The sequence below is a fragment of the Tenrec ecaudatus genome, chromosome 12, assembly GCF_050624435.1.
Source record: "Tenrec ecaudatus isolate mTenEca1 chromosome 12, mTenEca1.hap1, whole genome shotgun sequence".
Classification (NCBI taxonomy): Eukaryota; Metazoa; Chordata; class Mammalia; order Afrosoricida; family Tenrecidae; genus Tenrec; species Tenrec ecaudatus.
Window position 1 is genome coordinate 46002887 of NC_134541.1, and position 15380 is coordinate 46018266.

At 42.8% G+C, this 15380-nt stretch overlaps 2 protein-coding genes across 4 annotated transcripts in view; one reads left to right on the forward strand and one right to left on the reverse strand.

The window, feature by feature from the left end:
- Positions 1–5397, reverse strand: part of LOC142462283 (ESF1 homolog) — a 45442-nt gene extending 40045 nt beyond the window's left edge. The window contains exons 1-2 of one of the 2 annotated variants that reach the window (XM_075564009.1): positions 5246–5397; positions 3369–4055 (exon numbers count right to left, since the gene is read on the reverse strand). In XM_075564009.1, the coding sequence (XP_075420124.1) occupies positions 3369–4014 (646 nt within the window). In that variant the 5' untranslated portion in view covers positions 4015–4055; positions 5246–5397. The other variant, XM_075564010.1, reaches the window with a different exon arrangement.
- A 4-nt stretch (positions 5398–5401) lies between these two features.
- The window catches only part of NDUFAF5 (NADH:ubiquinone oxidoreductase complex assembly factor 5), a 33489-nt gene continuing 23510 nt past the window's right edge, over positions 5402–15380 (forward strand). For both annotated transcript variants that reach the window (XR_012787250.1, XM_075564011.1), the window contains exons 1-3: positions 5402–5719; positions 14570–14610; positions 14928–14991. Coding sequence is in view for 1 of the 2 variants with exons in the window: in XM_075564011.1 (XP_075420126.1) it covers positions 5498–5719; positions 14570–14610; positions 14928–14991 (327 nt within the window). In the remaining variant the exon portion in view is untranslated. The remainder of the gene's footprint in view (positions 5720–14569; positions 14611–14927; positions 14992–15380) is intronic.

Below are 15380 nucleotides of genomic sequence, written 5' to 3' on the forward strand. Positions count from 1 at the left end.
AAGAAGAGTGAGAAGGTGGCTCTGTGGGCTAGATGTTGGACTGCTAACCTCAAGGTCAGCAGCTCAAATTCACCAGCTGCTCTGTAGGAGAAAGAGAAGCTGTCTACTCCTGTGAGGATCTGCAGTCTTGGAAACCCTATGAAGGGTAGTGGGTTTCATTTTGGATTAAGTGAGTGATAACTGGGCTATTACTTTAAAGATCAAGAGGATTAAGTAGTCAGAGTTAGATTAGTAAAGGGAATTTGTTGCAAACAGTAAGGAAAGCATCTATAAAGATCTACTTACAAGAAAAAGTCTGCAAGCATGTTGGAGAGCTGACAGCAAGCAATCCGGGAAGAAACAAAGCTAGAGCTTAGATAGTAGTCATATTACCCAAAAAGCATGTAGGGAATTTTGTACTTTGTCATACAAACTACTGACTTATTTTCAAAATAGATATTTGCATACTGAGGAAATCACGTTGACTACACTGAAGAAAACTGGAGAAAGTCAAGAATATGAATAAATCAATTAGAAAGGCAATCTAGTACTCTGGTGAAGAAAAAGGTAGAACTGGCCAGGTAGGTACCTACAAATTTGTATACTGCCTGCTATGTCTTGCCTTCCCTGTGCAGTCTGTTAAGACATTTCTGCCTTTTCCTGATGCTTACTCTACTTGGTTCCTGTGATTATAGCCAGTCAATATTTACTAAATAGTAAAGCCAGTCAATATTTATTAAAACAACTAATTCTCGGTTACACCATGAACTGTTAACAGTACCAACACTCAAATTTTACAACTGTCAGAAGTGATACAAAACTTTAATAAATCTAGTAGACATGAACTAGAGGCAGGAACTTCTTCGTAATTCTACCCATTTCTAACACTATTCGCCATGCACCCTTTCAGTGTCTTATTAGTCATTATATTGAATGTCTTCTGACATACCTAACTTTACCTTTGTTTAGGTTCTTTCTATGTGAATGTTCAGGCCTCCAAATTTAACTGATTTCTCATAGCATTTAGCTGAATGAATTTTATAGTGCTCTTATTTGATTTTGTATTATGATTGATGAATTTAATCTTCTATTTAAGATCTATTGTTCATTAAGTTAGCCCATAACTACATATGGCTATTGAGCACCTGACAGTGCTAATTCAAATCAAGTTGTGCTCTAAGAGGCAAAGTACACTAGAGTTGAATTAGTTTAAATAAAGTTTTCCTTAAGTAAAATATTCTATTAAATTTAAAAATACCGATAACATGTCAAAGTGATAATATGCACTTCTTATATACTGGATTATATAAAATATATTAAAGTTGATTTTATGTTTCTCTTTACCTTTTTAATGTGGCTACTGAAACACCCAAAACCTCATATTTCTATTAGACAGTGCTGCTATAGAAGGGTCACTTTATAGGATTTATAATGGCTACTCAATACATTGATTGCAATCTACTAGTCGATCACAAATGGAGCGTGGGTCGGTCACATGGCATTAAAAAAATAGACATAAGCCTATCATCAATCCAGTCACTTAACTGACATACAGCACAGCCAATCAAATGCAATCTTAGGTGTGAAACGCATGCGCAAACAACGGCGCTAAGTGCAGCAAAACTGACAAGCTAAGTAATTGTCAATTTTTAGACCTTGTTTTTTTCTCTTAAACGTAAGAAAGGGTATTAAAATGAGTGGGGGAGTTGGGCCAAGTAAGAAGACAAAAACGTATCACTTTCATACAGAATGGGAGATTTTGATGCTACAAGCCGACATTCAGCTCCAAGTCCAGAGCGCATGAACAGTTCTGGAACTTACTTGCAGAGGGAAAGTACCCAAACATAAGAAAATGTGCTGCCTCTCTGACTGCATTATTTGGTTCTACTTATTTATGTGAGTCAGACTTTACCCATATAAAGATCATTAAGTCCAATGTGTGCTTGAGGCTGGCTGTCAGCAGCGACTGTCTGGCTCATTCCACTCAGTGCTGGTCATTAGAGTAAACTCAGGTAATGACAAAAAATGTACACAGTTAATTGTGTTGTGCAATATGGACTCATGCGGTTATGCAAGGTACATAAACATACATTGTACATATAAAGAATTCTCAATGCATTTATGAATAAATGCAATAAATAAAATATGTTTTGGATTTTTGCAGTTGGTAGATTGTTTTGACATGATCATTTTAGAAGTAGCTCGCATGCTGAAAAAGCGTGAGCACACCTGGTTTCAAACAAGCAAAACCAAACTCACTGACATTAAGTCAATTCTGACTCATGAGACCCTACAAGGCATGGTAGAAATGCCAAGACTCTATGGGAGTACAACGTTGAATCTTTTTCCCACAGTGGGGGCTAGTGGTTCGAACTGCCAATCACTGTACAATAAGGGCTCCTTAATAGAGTTTAGCAGGTGGTTAATTGGTAAATAAAACCACATGCAAATCAAGTCAAGACCCTCTCGCCAATTAATGAATTCTACAGGAAGGGGGCACTGTCCACTCAGGAAGAGAATCTGTTGGTTCACTGACGGAATCTTTCACCTGAACCAACTCTTTCCTGGGAGCTCTGCATTTCCAGAGATGACTTTTCTTAATTTGGACGCAGCATTGTTTAGCTCAGTAGTTCTGAGATGAAAAGCTGTCTTACTCATATTCTTCTACCAGCCAAAATCACTGCTATTAAGTCTATTTGGATTCTTAAGACTACACATCTTTAAGAGGACAGCCTCATCTTTCCCTTAGGGAGCAAGTGATGGAGTTTAAACTGTTAACTTTGTAGGTTACCAGCCCAGTGCCTAAACCACACCACCACCAAGCACCTGTTATCTGCCAATAAACTGAAAACTGCCATCAACTAGATTCTGACTCCCATGACCACAGAGTACAGAGTAGAATTGCTACCTAGGTTTCCAAGGCTGCATATCTTTACGGGAGCTGACAGCCCTCTCTTTTGTCCTTTGGAACAGCTAGGGGCTTCAACCACTGACCTTGTAGTTCAATGTACACCCAACAGCACCACTTGGGCTCTTTCTATCTGCTAATAGCAGGTACTAGGTATTTATTTGTTCAGCAAAGAAAAGAATTCATGAGTACCCAACTCTACCTACCTGCAATTTCTCGGTTTATAAAATAGTTCTCAGGAGTGGCAACCACAAATCAAGATTATTTACCTTCAAGCCTTCATCTATTTGTCTTTTAGCCATTACGGCACCAAATTAAAAAAAAATAATAATCACTCTACTGTATGTTTTTCTGTCATATTTCCAAATAAATAGTACCATTCCCATTACACTGTGAAAATATTAATATGTTTATATTTTAAAAGAGCAGCATAAAAGGGAACTATGTAACATTAAAGAATCTCTAATTCTTTCCAACCAACCTGACGGTATTTTTCTTGTCTCAGAACACTTGGCCTTGGTCAATTTCACAGTTGCAGTGATGTCCCTCTCAGTGATGTCAACTCTCTTCAGCTTTCCTTTAGGAAAGTTGTCTGTATCACGCTGAAGAACATCTTTTTTCTCTTTTGTACCTTTCAATATAATGTCTCTGCTATGCTTCTCTGGACTTACTTTGGAATCCAACTTCTTAGATTTAAAGGATATTGTCGCTTTTTTAATTCTCTCAGAATTATTTAATTCAGTTTCACTTTCAGAATTCTTTTGATTAATTTTCTTGGTGCCTTTCTTACTCTTTTGGACTGGAGTTTTTGAATCTGATCCTAACTTAATCTGGGATTTTTTCTTCACTTTCTTTTCGTTCAGGGCTTTGCTTTCATCATCGGAGAGATCTGAATCCGAATCAGAAAGGTCATAGTAACGTTTTAAATCTTCAGTAGTACTGTGGTTGATGGGTCGTCCTCTTTTATCCACAGCATAGTTCAACTTGAACTTTTTGTCATGAAACATGGCTCGAAATCTCTTGTCAATTTTGACTTTTTTATCATTTTCTGGCATTTCCCAAAATCTAGGGTCCTTTGTAACCCGTCTAAACCGCTGGTCATTTAGTATTTCTTGTTTGGATGCCATTTTTAAAGCTCTGGCTGGACACCGGTTTGATGAACCAAATACTGAAAAACAAAACAGATGTATTATAATGAGGAATTAGGTGCACAATTAAATAAATTTTTTGAGAAATGATGAATACACCAAAAGCTAAGTTAAATTTATTTCCCCAACTTACTCTGGTTCAGATGTAGAAAACAAAACATACCAAAATATCCTCTTTTCATTTGAAAGCTTTTAAAGCATTAAATTCAAGGCAAAGCCAACCAGAATCCCAGCACTTTATTTTGGAGAAAATGTCATTCAAAATTTCAAAGTGTATTCTTATTTGTGTTATAAGTTAAAAGTTAATGCATTTAAAACCCTTCCAACACTAAGTCCGCCCCCCTTATTTCTTTGCATTCTGGTCCCATTTGCACTGTTTGCAGTTCTGCGAGACCAGTCTCCAAAGCACTTCATACAGATCAAATTCTATTTAGGTTTAGTCCACAGCTTCCTCCTAACTACCATCCTTAAAAAAAACAACAGGTATGAAAACAAACAAAAACCAGGGATGTCTCGCTCTAGTTAATAAGTACAATTTTTCCTATCTATGTTACATAGATATTATTAGATATACATAAACATATATGTACATATACATTCTCACAAACATTAGCACTCTTCGCTTGAAAACAGTCACCAATGCCTTAGCATCTTTGGATTTGCTTTTTAGTAAATGCCAAATGTTAACTGACATAAAAATCAAATAGGGACTGACCAAAACGAGGCTTGACTGGTTTTTCCGCCCCCCCCATAAAACCTTTCTTATGCCTTAACTGGGTGTACGTGGGGGAAAGAGAGTTTCGAAGATGCAGTCACACACTTTAGCAACCAAAATACAGAAAATAACAGCAAACTCTTATGTGCCCGATACTGTTTTAAGAGTACTTGTATGAGAAAAGCATTTAACGCCCACCGAACAGCCTTCCGACATAGATTCTATACCATCCGACTAGTAAAGGTAACACGTGTAAATGTTTAGGATGAAACCACTTAATAAATGCCAGATCTACGGACAGACGATATCAGACCTCTCAGACCCAACGCCCACTTTGACCTTTGTAGCCCACCCTGCCCTCTAACCTCCCCCGTCAGGAAAGATGCCCACGGAGTGCCCAGTTCCCACAGCAGCTGTTGCGCTGAGGTCCACGGAGAGGAGGGAAGTTCAACCAAGGAGGTCGGAAGGGCCAAATGGACGGGAGGCACCACTCACGGATTCACAAGACGCCGGGTCCGAAACTGCTTCTTGGATTTCCACCGACGTCTCAAGCGTTCCACAGCGCACTTCCGACCTCCTTTGCCGGGCGCCTATTCACGTGGGACCCACACCCATAATCCTTCGCGCGCCGCTCACGCACAACGGCAGGCGAGCTGGGCCAAACTTCTTCCGCTGAGCCCTTGGCGAACATCCCCAAGGGGGCGCCGAAGCCGCGGGGCGCGCCGGCCGCTGGTGTCCTCCCTGGAAATGCTGCGACTCAGGGTTCTCTGCGGACCGTGGCGGCGACCTGGGGCGGCTGGCGTTTCCGTGCAGAACCTGAGCCGCAGGGAGCTGGCCTCGGGCTGCCCTCCGCCGCACGGCGCCTCGCCCAGGACCCTAAACATCTTCGACCGGGCTATGAAGAGGAAACAGAAGAACTGGGCGGCGCGACAGGCAGAGCCGATGAAGTACGCGTACCTGAGGGAGGAGGTGAGCGCTCGGGGCGCGAGCACGCCGGCGTGCAGCCCAGGTTTTGGTCCTGATGCGCAGGCAGGCCCGGACCCCACAGTGCTGTGTGACCTTGGGGAGCCGCCTGCCCCTCCGGGGCCTCTGGAATCACGCGAGGGCAGGGGTGCGGATATTCCTGGTGCTTTCTGCCTTCCCGCGTGCGTCCACTCATTCACTCGGCAAAGAGCGCTGAGCCGCAGCAGTGAGCAGCACAGAGCTACACCGCTGAGCTCAGGGGACTTGCCTTCTTGGGGCCAGGGCTGCGGAGACGTCGGCATTTAGATTATAGAATTTTGGACAGGTTAAAAACATTTTTTTTTACTTTAATGCTAAATAGTAGTGACTGCAGTGATCAGGAACGGCCACTGGGGCGGGATACTTAACTATCGTCAAGCTGAGATAAGGGGGAATAAGCCTTATCGGTAAAGGAAAGGACAGGTAGACGCAGAATCTCATGCCAAAAAGACCTTCCGAAGTCTTCAGTGAAGCTTGACCTTTGAGTTCTAGTGAGTGGGAGAGGAAATCTGAAGAGGCTGAATTATAAGCTCTCTCCTCATCCCCCCCGCCACACCTCCCCAAGGCTAAAGCTGTAGTTTCTTCTCTATCTGTGCTGTCTATCTGGTATGGGTCCCAGTGGTACATGTGGTTGGTTATTCAACACCTAAAATGGTTATGTGTTACCGTGAGTCCCCGGTTGGTTCTAATCCTCGGATCTATGTCGTCTTGGGAGACAGAATTCAGCCGGGAGACGTAAAGCAAAGCATAGGAACGTTTTATTCTAAGGGAAAGAGTGAAAGCACAGAGGAACTTTCAGCCCACTTGGCAGCTTCAAGTAGGTAGCCCAGGAGAGAAGTCCAGGGCCTTGCCTTCCTGGTGGGTAACCCTATTTTATTTTATTTTTAGTTAGTTAGGTTTGGGTTTGTTTGTTTGTTTTTTTGTTTTTTTTACAATTGCTGTTACCATCAGTTTCAAAACATTTTCTTTCTTTGTTTTAAATCATTTTCTTTTATTGGGGGTTCATACAACTCATCACAAGCCATCCATCCATCCATTATGTCAAGCACATTTGTACATTTGTTGCCATCATCATTCTCAAAACATTTGCTTTCTACTTGAGCCCTTGGTATCAGCTCCTCGTTTCTCCCCTCCCTCCCCACCCCCCCATGGACCCTTGATAATTTATAAATCATTATTATTTTGTCATGTCTCACACTGTCTGATGTCCCCCTTCATCTACTTTTCTGTGTCCATCCCCCAGGGAGGGGGTTATATGTGGATCCTTGTAATCAGTTCCCCCTTTCTACCCTTTTCTTCCTGTTATCACCACTCAACAGAGCACATGGGAGCAAATGAAGGGGAAGGAAGAGAGAGTGGAGCACATCCTGGCCCACCAAGCCTTGAGGATGATATCCCCGCTCAGAGCAGCCAATGCACTGAGAGGACCATATTGACTGGCCCCACTATGAGACAGGACATCTCTCACTGACCCATAGCCCTACAGGGTACAACACTAGAGACACTGTGGGAATTGCACCCTATCAGACCCCACCACACAGAGTCAAAATACTAAGGGTGTGCAACAGAACATCAAGGGGAGCAGAGCAAGGAAGTCCTGAGGGAGTACCAAAAATAGACTTTGGGGCCAGGGCGTGGCACCCCAGCAGACTCCACCAGAAAACACTTCTACAGGTCAACAAACAGAACTATTTACAGGCTTTTCTGTTTTTCTATCATTGGTTTGTTGTTTTGTTTTTTTTTGTTGCTTTGTTTTGCTCTGTCTTGTTTTTGTGCATATTATTATCTCTGCAGGTCTATCTAGATAAGATAGGTTGGATAAACAATCTGGAGGAAAAAACGGAACCCACGGTTCCAGGGGTACATGGGAGAGGGGAAGTAGGGGAAAGGAAGTGGTGTTAACAAATCCAGGGACAAGGGAACAAGTGATCCAAAATCAATGGCAAGGAGGGTGTAAGAGGCCTGGTAGGGCTTTTTCAAGGGCAATGTAACTGAGAGGAATTGCTGAAACCCAATTGAAGGCTGAGCATGATAGTGGGAGAAGAGGAAAGTAAAAGGAAATAGAGGAAAGAACTAGGAGGCAAAGGGCATTTATAGACGTCTAAATACAGGCATGTACAAATGTAAATATATTTATATAATATGGGGAAATAAATCTGTGCATATATGTATAGGTTTAGTGTTAAGGTTGCAGATGGACATTGTCCCTCCACTCAAGTACTCCCTCAATGAAAGAACACTTTGTTCAAGTAACCTGGCATTCCATGATGCTCACCTTCCCAATATGATCGCTGAAGACAAATGGGTGCATAAGCAAATGTAGTGAAAAAAGCTGATGGTACCTGGTATCAAAAGATAAAGCATGTGGGGTCTTAAAGGTTTGAAGGAAAACAAAGCGACCATCTAGCTCAGAAGCAACAAATCCGACATGGAAGAAGCATAGCAACCTGTGTGATCATGAGGTGTGGAAGGGATCAGGTATCAGGCATCAAAACAAAAAATCATTGTGAATGAGGGGGAGTGGGGAGTGGGGACCAAGAGCCCATCTGTAGGCAACTGGACATCCCCTTACAGATGCAGTGTAGCAACAATGAAACATAAAACTTTCCTCTAGTTCCTAAATGATTCTCTCCCCCCCCCCCCACTATCATCCCAATTCTACCTTACAAATCTGGCTAGACCACAGGATGTACATTGGTACAAAGAGAACCTGGAAACACAGAGAATCCAGGACAGATGACCCTGTCAGGACCAGTAGTGACCCTGTTTTAGTCCTTCTCTTTCTACTTTCTCCTTTTCCTCTGGCTCTAAACTGTTTAACCACCTAACATTTCTCCACTCAAGAGATTGTGAGTAAGATTCATTTTAGGAATTGGGCCAGTGATCTTTGTTCTGAAACTACTTCCTGCTGAGCTGGGCCAGTGAGGCTACCTGTTCAGGGGAGGAGTTGCCCATCATTGGGATTAGAATCGACATCTGGTGCCAAGGGGATTTACGGGACTCAGGTTCTTTGGGAGCTGGGACTGCTGCCATGAGGCTAACATGGCATCCAGTTTTTATGATTTAACAGCTTCACAGCAGCGAGGCAGGAGGAAAGAATGTTTTACTAAAGGCAAAGCGCACAGTAAAGACAATTCGGGAAGCAATGGGGCTCCTTTTGTTGTATCTCTCTTTGTCACGTGGGAGTGAGAAGGCATCAGTAGTGTTCCTTATAGTTATCCAAGAACGTGCCTTCCCGACCAGAGAGGGGGAGACAGTTGTAGAATAATTCTTTGTGGGAAGAATATTTCCCTTGTAAAGGTACTAAAGCCTCTCAAGCTGTTCAGGCCAAGGTGCTTTGTGGTGCAGGGCTTCCTGCTTTGTGGTGGCCTCTTCTTCTGGGCTGCTAGTCCCTGTGGGTATGTAAGGCTTGGTACTGGTATACTGGATCCAGCTGGACATGCTGGGCACTTGCACTCCCATGAGGGTAGAAAGTAAAACAGGATAGGGGCCCTTCCACATTGGGGTCACCTTCCATTTGGCCCTTCTATAAGGATGGATCACCGGAACCTAATCAGCCGTGTTTCTATGAGGACTTGGGTTCATACAAATGGGAATAGGAGGAGGTATTAAGGGGATCTGTGGCCCAACTTCCTATATCAGCCTTTGACGCTTGGATGGGGAAGTGAAAAAAGTAACCATTTGGTTAGTTTCTTCATCAAATCACACAGTGGAGCACTGAAAAGTTTACCCCACAAAGCTTCAAAGGGGATTAGCTTAAGCTGACTGGTAGGGCAAGTCCTCCGCCTCAGTAAGGCTAAGGGAATGGCCTGTATCCAGGATAAATATGTCTTGACACAATTTGCCAAGAGTGCATTTTAGGTTTTAGTTGGCCCTATCAACTTGGCTAGAGGATTAGGGTTTCCAAGAAGTGTGGAGGCACCATGTATTCCCAAGGATTGGCTGACTTGCTGGCTAATATGAGAAGTAAAAGTAAGGCCATTATCACGTGGGGCAAGCTGAATCTGGGTACTAACTCTCGTAATAAAAGCTTGGTGACCTCTTGGACTTTTTCTGGCTGTATCGAAGGACTTAATGTTTTCAGCTGCAAAAGTAAGGAACTAGTGGGCCCTCAAACTCCAGAAGACTTCTGTTCATCTCAGTGTCCCTTACATCTCTATTTGCCCATCCCTTTATTGAATGCAACATTGCCCTTTCCCTTTGTGTTAGGCTGGGTTGACTAGAGACACAAATTCAGTGACATTAATATATGAATAAGAAAGAGTTTTATATCAAAAAGTAATTATGCATCAATAAAACAGCCCAGTCCAACTCAAGCACATAAAGCCAATATTAGTCCATGAGTCCTTCTTCAGACTCACAAAGTCACATGCAATGATGCAGACCCTTCACTAACTGGTGGGTACAAAGTCTTGTGGATCCAATGGTGGTAGTTGTATCTCCACATGGCATCACCAGGAAGGTGAAGGCAGAGAGGGGTAGGGAGGTTCTCAGGACCCTGTTTATGAGGAGGTCATGCCCACAAGGAGGCAACATCAGGCTGTGACCTGACTAGGCTTGACTCCACCCCTACACTTCAAGTTGGCAGGAAATTATGTAACTACCACGCCCGTCATGTGACCTCTGCAGTGCACTACTGCTACTTTTTCTGGGAGGTGTACCTCTAGGAGCTTTTGAATTCCTTGCTCATACTTAATAGGGGGGTATCTCTAGTAGGTAAGTGCCTGTGCTTTTTCCAGAAAGCAGCATGCACATTCAGCACTAAAATTAATGGTCCTATCTGCCACAGGGTTGCCCTTGACTCCAGTGTCTATTCATTGATGATGTTTTGGCAGGGACCTGGTGAAGATTAGGACCCCTTCAGTTCAAGGCCACCAAGGCCTAAGGGTAGGATCTCTCTTGGGGCAGTCTATCTTCTAGTGGCCAAGCCATTTGTAAATGTGGCATGGAGTAATGGGGTACCCTTCTTCGTTGGGACACTCCCCCAGTGGCCAAGATTCCTACAAGCTTCACAGTTCCCTGTGTGTGCTGGAACGGATTTGAACCTACCTTTTTGTTTTGTTTTGTTTCATTGGCATATTCTTCACATATCATGATTTCATCTCAGTCATATTAAGAAGAGTTGTACAATTATCACCACAGTCAATTTCAGAACATCTTCTTCTCTATGTCCTGTTAGTGACCCATTTTCCTCCAACCTCTCCATTGCCATGCCCGTAGATATTTATTAATCCAATTACTGTCTGTCTGTAATTTTACCTATCCTAGGTTTTATATACAGAAACTCAGACAAAATGCAAATAAGAAACAAACAAAATCCACCAGCTATAGCAAAACAGAAAAACCCGAATTGTAAAGAAAGCAGAGAATATTAAAAATAACTTTAAGATGGGTCAAAAGGGAGATCAAGGGATAAGGTACTCCATTTTCTTCTAGTCAGATCTGCCATGTGAAGCTATTCACATCTCTGGATCTGGTCAGAGGGCATTCACTGGATGCTTAATCCATGGGGACCCTTTAAATGGATTTTGGGCTTCTGTCATCCATAGCTTCTGCAAATTGGTGCTCACAATTTCATATTTTATATAAAACACTACACAGAAATTTCAAAGTAAATAAGTTCAAAGTTAAATAGTATAATTTAAATAAGCACAACATTAAAAATGTTTTTAACAACTACAGTATAGCACATACCTTGAGCTTGATGAGGATCTGGATCTGTGGACATGGATGTGGAGAGGAGGGCTGGAGAGAGAGTCATTGTTTGGAAGGGGAAGCCCCTTCCATGAAATCAACTGGTAGCTGCTTTTCAGGAGGTTTTTGTTGTTCCCCCCCACCCCCCACTTCTTTACCTTTTTTCACTAGGACCTGGCTGGCTTTCTTTAAAACAAACAAACACCCAACTCTGTCTAATGTGGTCTGCTGTTGGCGTTTCTTTCAGTGTTTTCTAAAAGGATTTACTAAATTATCAACAATATCGATAACATGGTTAACCAGTTCCTTATCATGATGATTCTTTTCAAAAAACTTGTTCTTAGGACCCATGTTTTTTTATCTAAAAAAGTACAAAAAGCTACAAAAACTAAGAAAATTATAGCAAAATGCTTGTAACACAGCTGGAAATGGTTTAAACAGCATGTACTAACTCCAACTAACGCCAAGTGACTGAAACACAAGCTGCTTTTGTTTACAAAAATCACGTGCTTCAGGTCAAATTCCAATGTTTTGTTCAAACAACAATGCAAAAATTTTTTGACATTTTACTTCGAAATCCGATTATGTCGAGTACTGATACGGTCGAACATGGGGTTCTGCTGTATATAAAAACTAAAAATGATGGAGACGAGCCAATCGGTGCAGTATAGCACCAATGAAACATACAACTTTCCTCTAGTTCTTTAATGCTTCCTTCCCCCCACTATCATGATCCCAAGTCTACCTTACAAATCTGGCTAGACCAGAGGATGTGCACTGGTACAGATAAGAGTTGGAAGCACAGGGAATCCAGGACAGATAAACCCCTCAGGGCCAATAATGAAAGTACCGATACCAGGATGGTAAGGGGAAGGAGGGATAGAAAGGAGGAACTGATCACACTGATCTACATATAGCCCCCCTCCCTGGGGGACAGACAACACAAAAGTGGGTGAAGGGAGACATTGGACAGTGGAAGACATGACAAATAATGATTTATAAATTGTCAGGAGTTAATGAGGGAGGGGGTGGGTGGAAGGAGGGGGAAAATGTGGAGCTGATGATATCAAAAGCTCAAGTAGAAAGCAAATGTTTTGAGAATGACAAGAACAATAGATGTACAAATGTGCTTGACACAATGGATGGATGTATGGATTGTGGTAAGAGTTGTATGAGCTCCCAATAAAATGATTTAAAAATTTTTGAGAAAAAAAAGCTAAAAGCGAAAGGGGGTAAGTTAAAAAGGATTTTGGAAAGCACACAGTTGGTATGCCCTCTGTACCAGCTATGTAGTGATGACAGCTGGGAGACCCTCAGTTTGTTCCAGCTCCAGCTCCCACGGGGACTGACATCAGTAAAGAGCTTGTTGGGGCTATAGCAATGTGTGCTACTGATTACCTGTGTCAGCCTCGGGCCGTAATCTGCTGACACCTTAAAGTCAACAGGTGCCCAGGAAAGAGTGTGCCACCTCCATGACACCTGCCCTGAAGTCTGCCAAGGGCTCTGTCAAGACTGGCTCTGCATTACGGGATGAGAGAGTCTCAAGCCCACAAGCAGAACAGAGGCCTTTTGTCTGAGGGCCATCCATGTGGTCAAGGAACTAGGATCCTCCAACGTACAGCCTAACACCCTCCAGCTCTGGCTCATGTGCACTCAGCATTGATGATCAGCCATTAGGGACTGAGGGAACCTGGGTACTGGGCCACCGTGATCTTGGTGGTGGTGGTGGCCCTCCTCCTATGCCAGGTCTTAGCTGTTCTGAACTGGCCTCCAGTCACCCTCCCCAGTGACTTGTGCTCCCAGCAGGCCCCTGGCTAGGTGGCATGGACCTAGCACCATGAAAAATACATGGTGGGCAGACACCTGTATGGGGCCAGCCAGTCTCCTGGGCCTCAGGATGCTGGGTGTGATTGAAAAGGGTTCTGAGGAGTGTAGTTGCGCTCTATTGGCACATGTGAAAAGGCCAAAAGAGTGAGAGAAAAAGTTAAGGTAGAGCTGCAAGTTGGACGCTAGCAAGGGCGTAGCAAATAAAAGGCTTGTGCGAGGCCTCTGGCCTAGAGGTGGCCACTACTACTTGCTGGTCCACAAGAGAAGCGCCCAAGTCCCAGCACCAAAGATATTGCGGTGTTTCCTAGGCTGCTTGTAGTCAATGCTCCGTTCTTAGTCTTGCAAGAGGGTATTCTGCTAAGAAACAGAGCATGCAGTAAAGCATAGAAAGGTTTTGTTACAAGGGGAAGTGAGGCATGGGAAAGGTTTAGTACACTAGACCAAGCTTCAAACTGGCATCCTGGGGGAGAGAGCCAAGGGCCTGTCTATCTGATGGGTTTCTTTTCATAGTGCCCGACCCCGATCCAGGTCCTCGAGTGAGTGCTCAGCTTCATTAGGGTGGTTTGTTAGTCAATTTCTACATGTTACCCGCCCGGGTCCTTTGGTTTTTTTGCTTATTAGCTTCTGTTTCCCAGTATCAGGTCTCCTTCCCCCACCCTTAGCTGAGCCCCCATGATGTTGGTAGTGGTTTGAGACCCCCTCCTATCCCAGGCTCCCCACTGCTCTGGGTCTGCCCTTAGGCAGCCTCGGTTATCTAACTATGTAACAGTCCAGTCAAGCTGTGCTATGGGTTTGAAATACTTATTTATTTCATTGAGAACAAAACTATTGTACATCATCTCAATAATATTTCTTATTGCTTCCATGATGAAGTAATCTTATTTTGATATATTGGGTTAAATAAAATACATTATTCACACTGATTTCTCTTTTGACTTGGAGTAGTGCTTGCGGGTTTGCCTGCTATCCACATGGGCAGCAGTTTGAAACGACAGCTGCCCGGCTTGGAGAGACGAGGGTTTCGACCCCTGTACAGAGTTAGTCTTGCAGACCCACAGGGGCACGTCTACCCTATTCTGTAGGGGTGCTGTGTACCTGAATTGACTTGATCTTTGATCTTTCTATTCAGAATGATTAATGAAACTTGGTATGGTCAAAGGGAAAGGGGGCTAAAAGGAAGCATTTCTTTACTGGCTGAAATGTACACAGCCTACCGATTGTTCATTACTGGGAAAAGTGTTAATTTTCTGTTAAACCTTAACTTGTATGTACCATTACTTCTTGTTGTCTTTTCAGGTTGCGAGTCAGATTGCAGACCGTGTATATGACATTGCTAGGTGAGTGCTGCTTTCTTAATAAAATGTAATCCATTTTGACTCCAGACTCGAGATTAAATATGGAGAACTTGATATCTGAAATGGCAGAATCTGGGGGATTTTTTAACAGGATTGGTGGTAGTGCCTCTGTGATTTTCTCCTTGTTTTCCATGTCTGAGAGAGCAAGTATTGTTTTCTTTGTTCATACTTAACCAGTGGGGTGAATGAAAGCACAACTCTTCTTTCCAAGCATGAAAGACTGCTCCTCTTGAAGTGAGTGTGTAACGTATAATTGATATTGTTACCAACAGAGCATAATTTAAGTCTTTTCTTTTTAGAGATTTCCCCATTGCTTTGGATGTTGGTTGTGGAAGAGGTTACATCGGACAACATTTGAATAAGGTAAATTATTCAATAGCATATAATTTCACTTTGATAAAATTGGCTTATTTTCAAGAAATTCTTTTTTTTCAGTCATTTTATTGGGGGCTCGTACAACTCTTATCATAATCCATATATATATCCAATGTGTCAAGCACTTTTGTACATTTGTTGCCATCATCATTCTCAACACATTTTCTTTCTGCTTGAGCCCTTGGTATCACCTCCTCATTTTTTCCTCCTTCCTCACCCATTCTCCCTCCCTCATGAACCCTTGATAATTTATAAATTTTTTTTTTCACGCCTTACACCATTGGTTCTCAACCTTCCTAATGCCACGACTCTTTAAGACAGTTCCTCATGTTGTGGTGACCCCTAATCATAAAATTATTTTCATTGCTACTTCATAG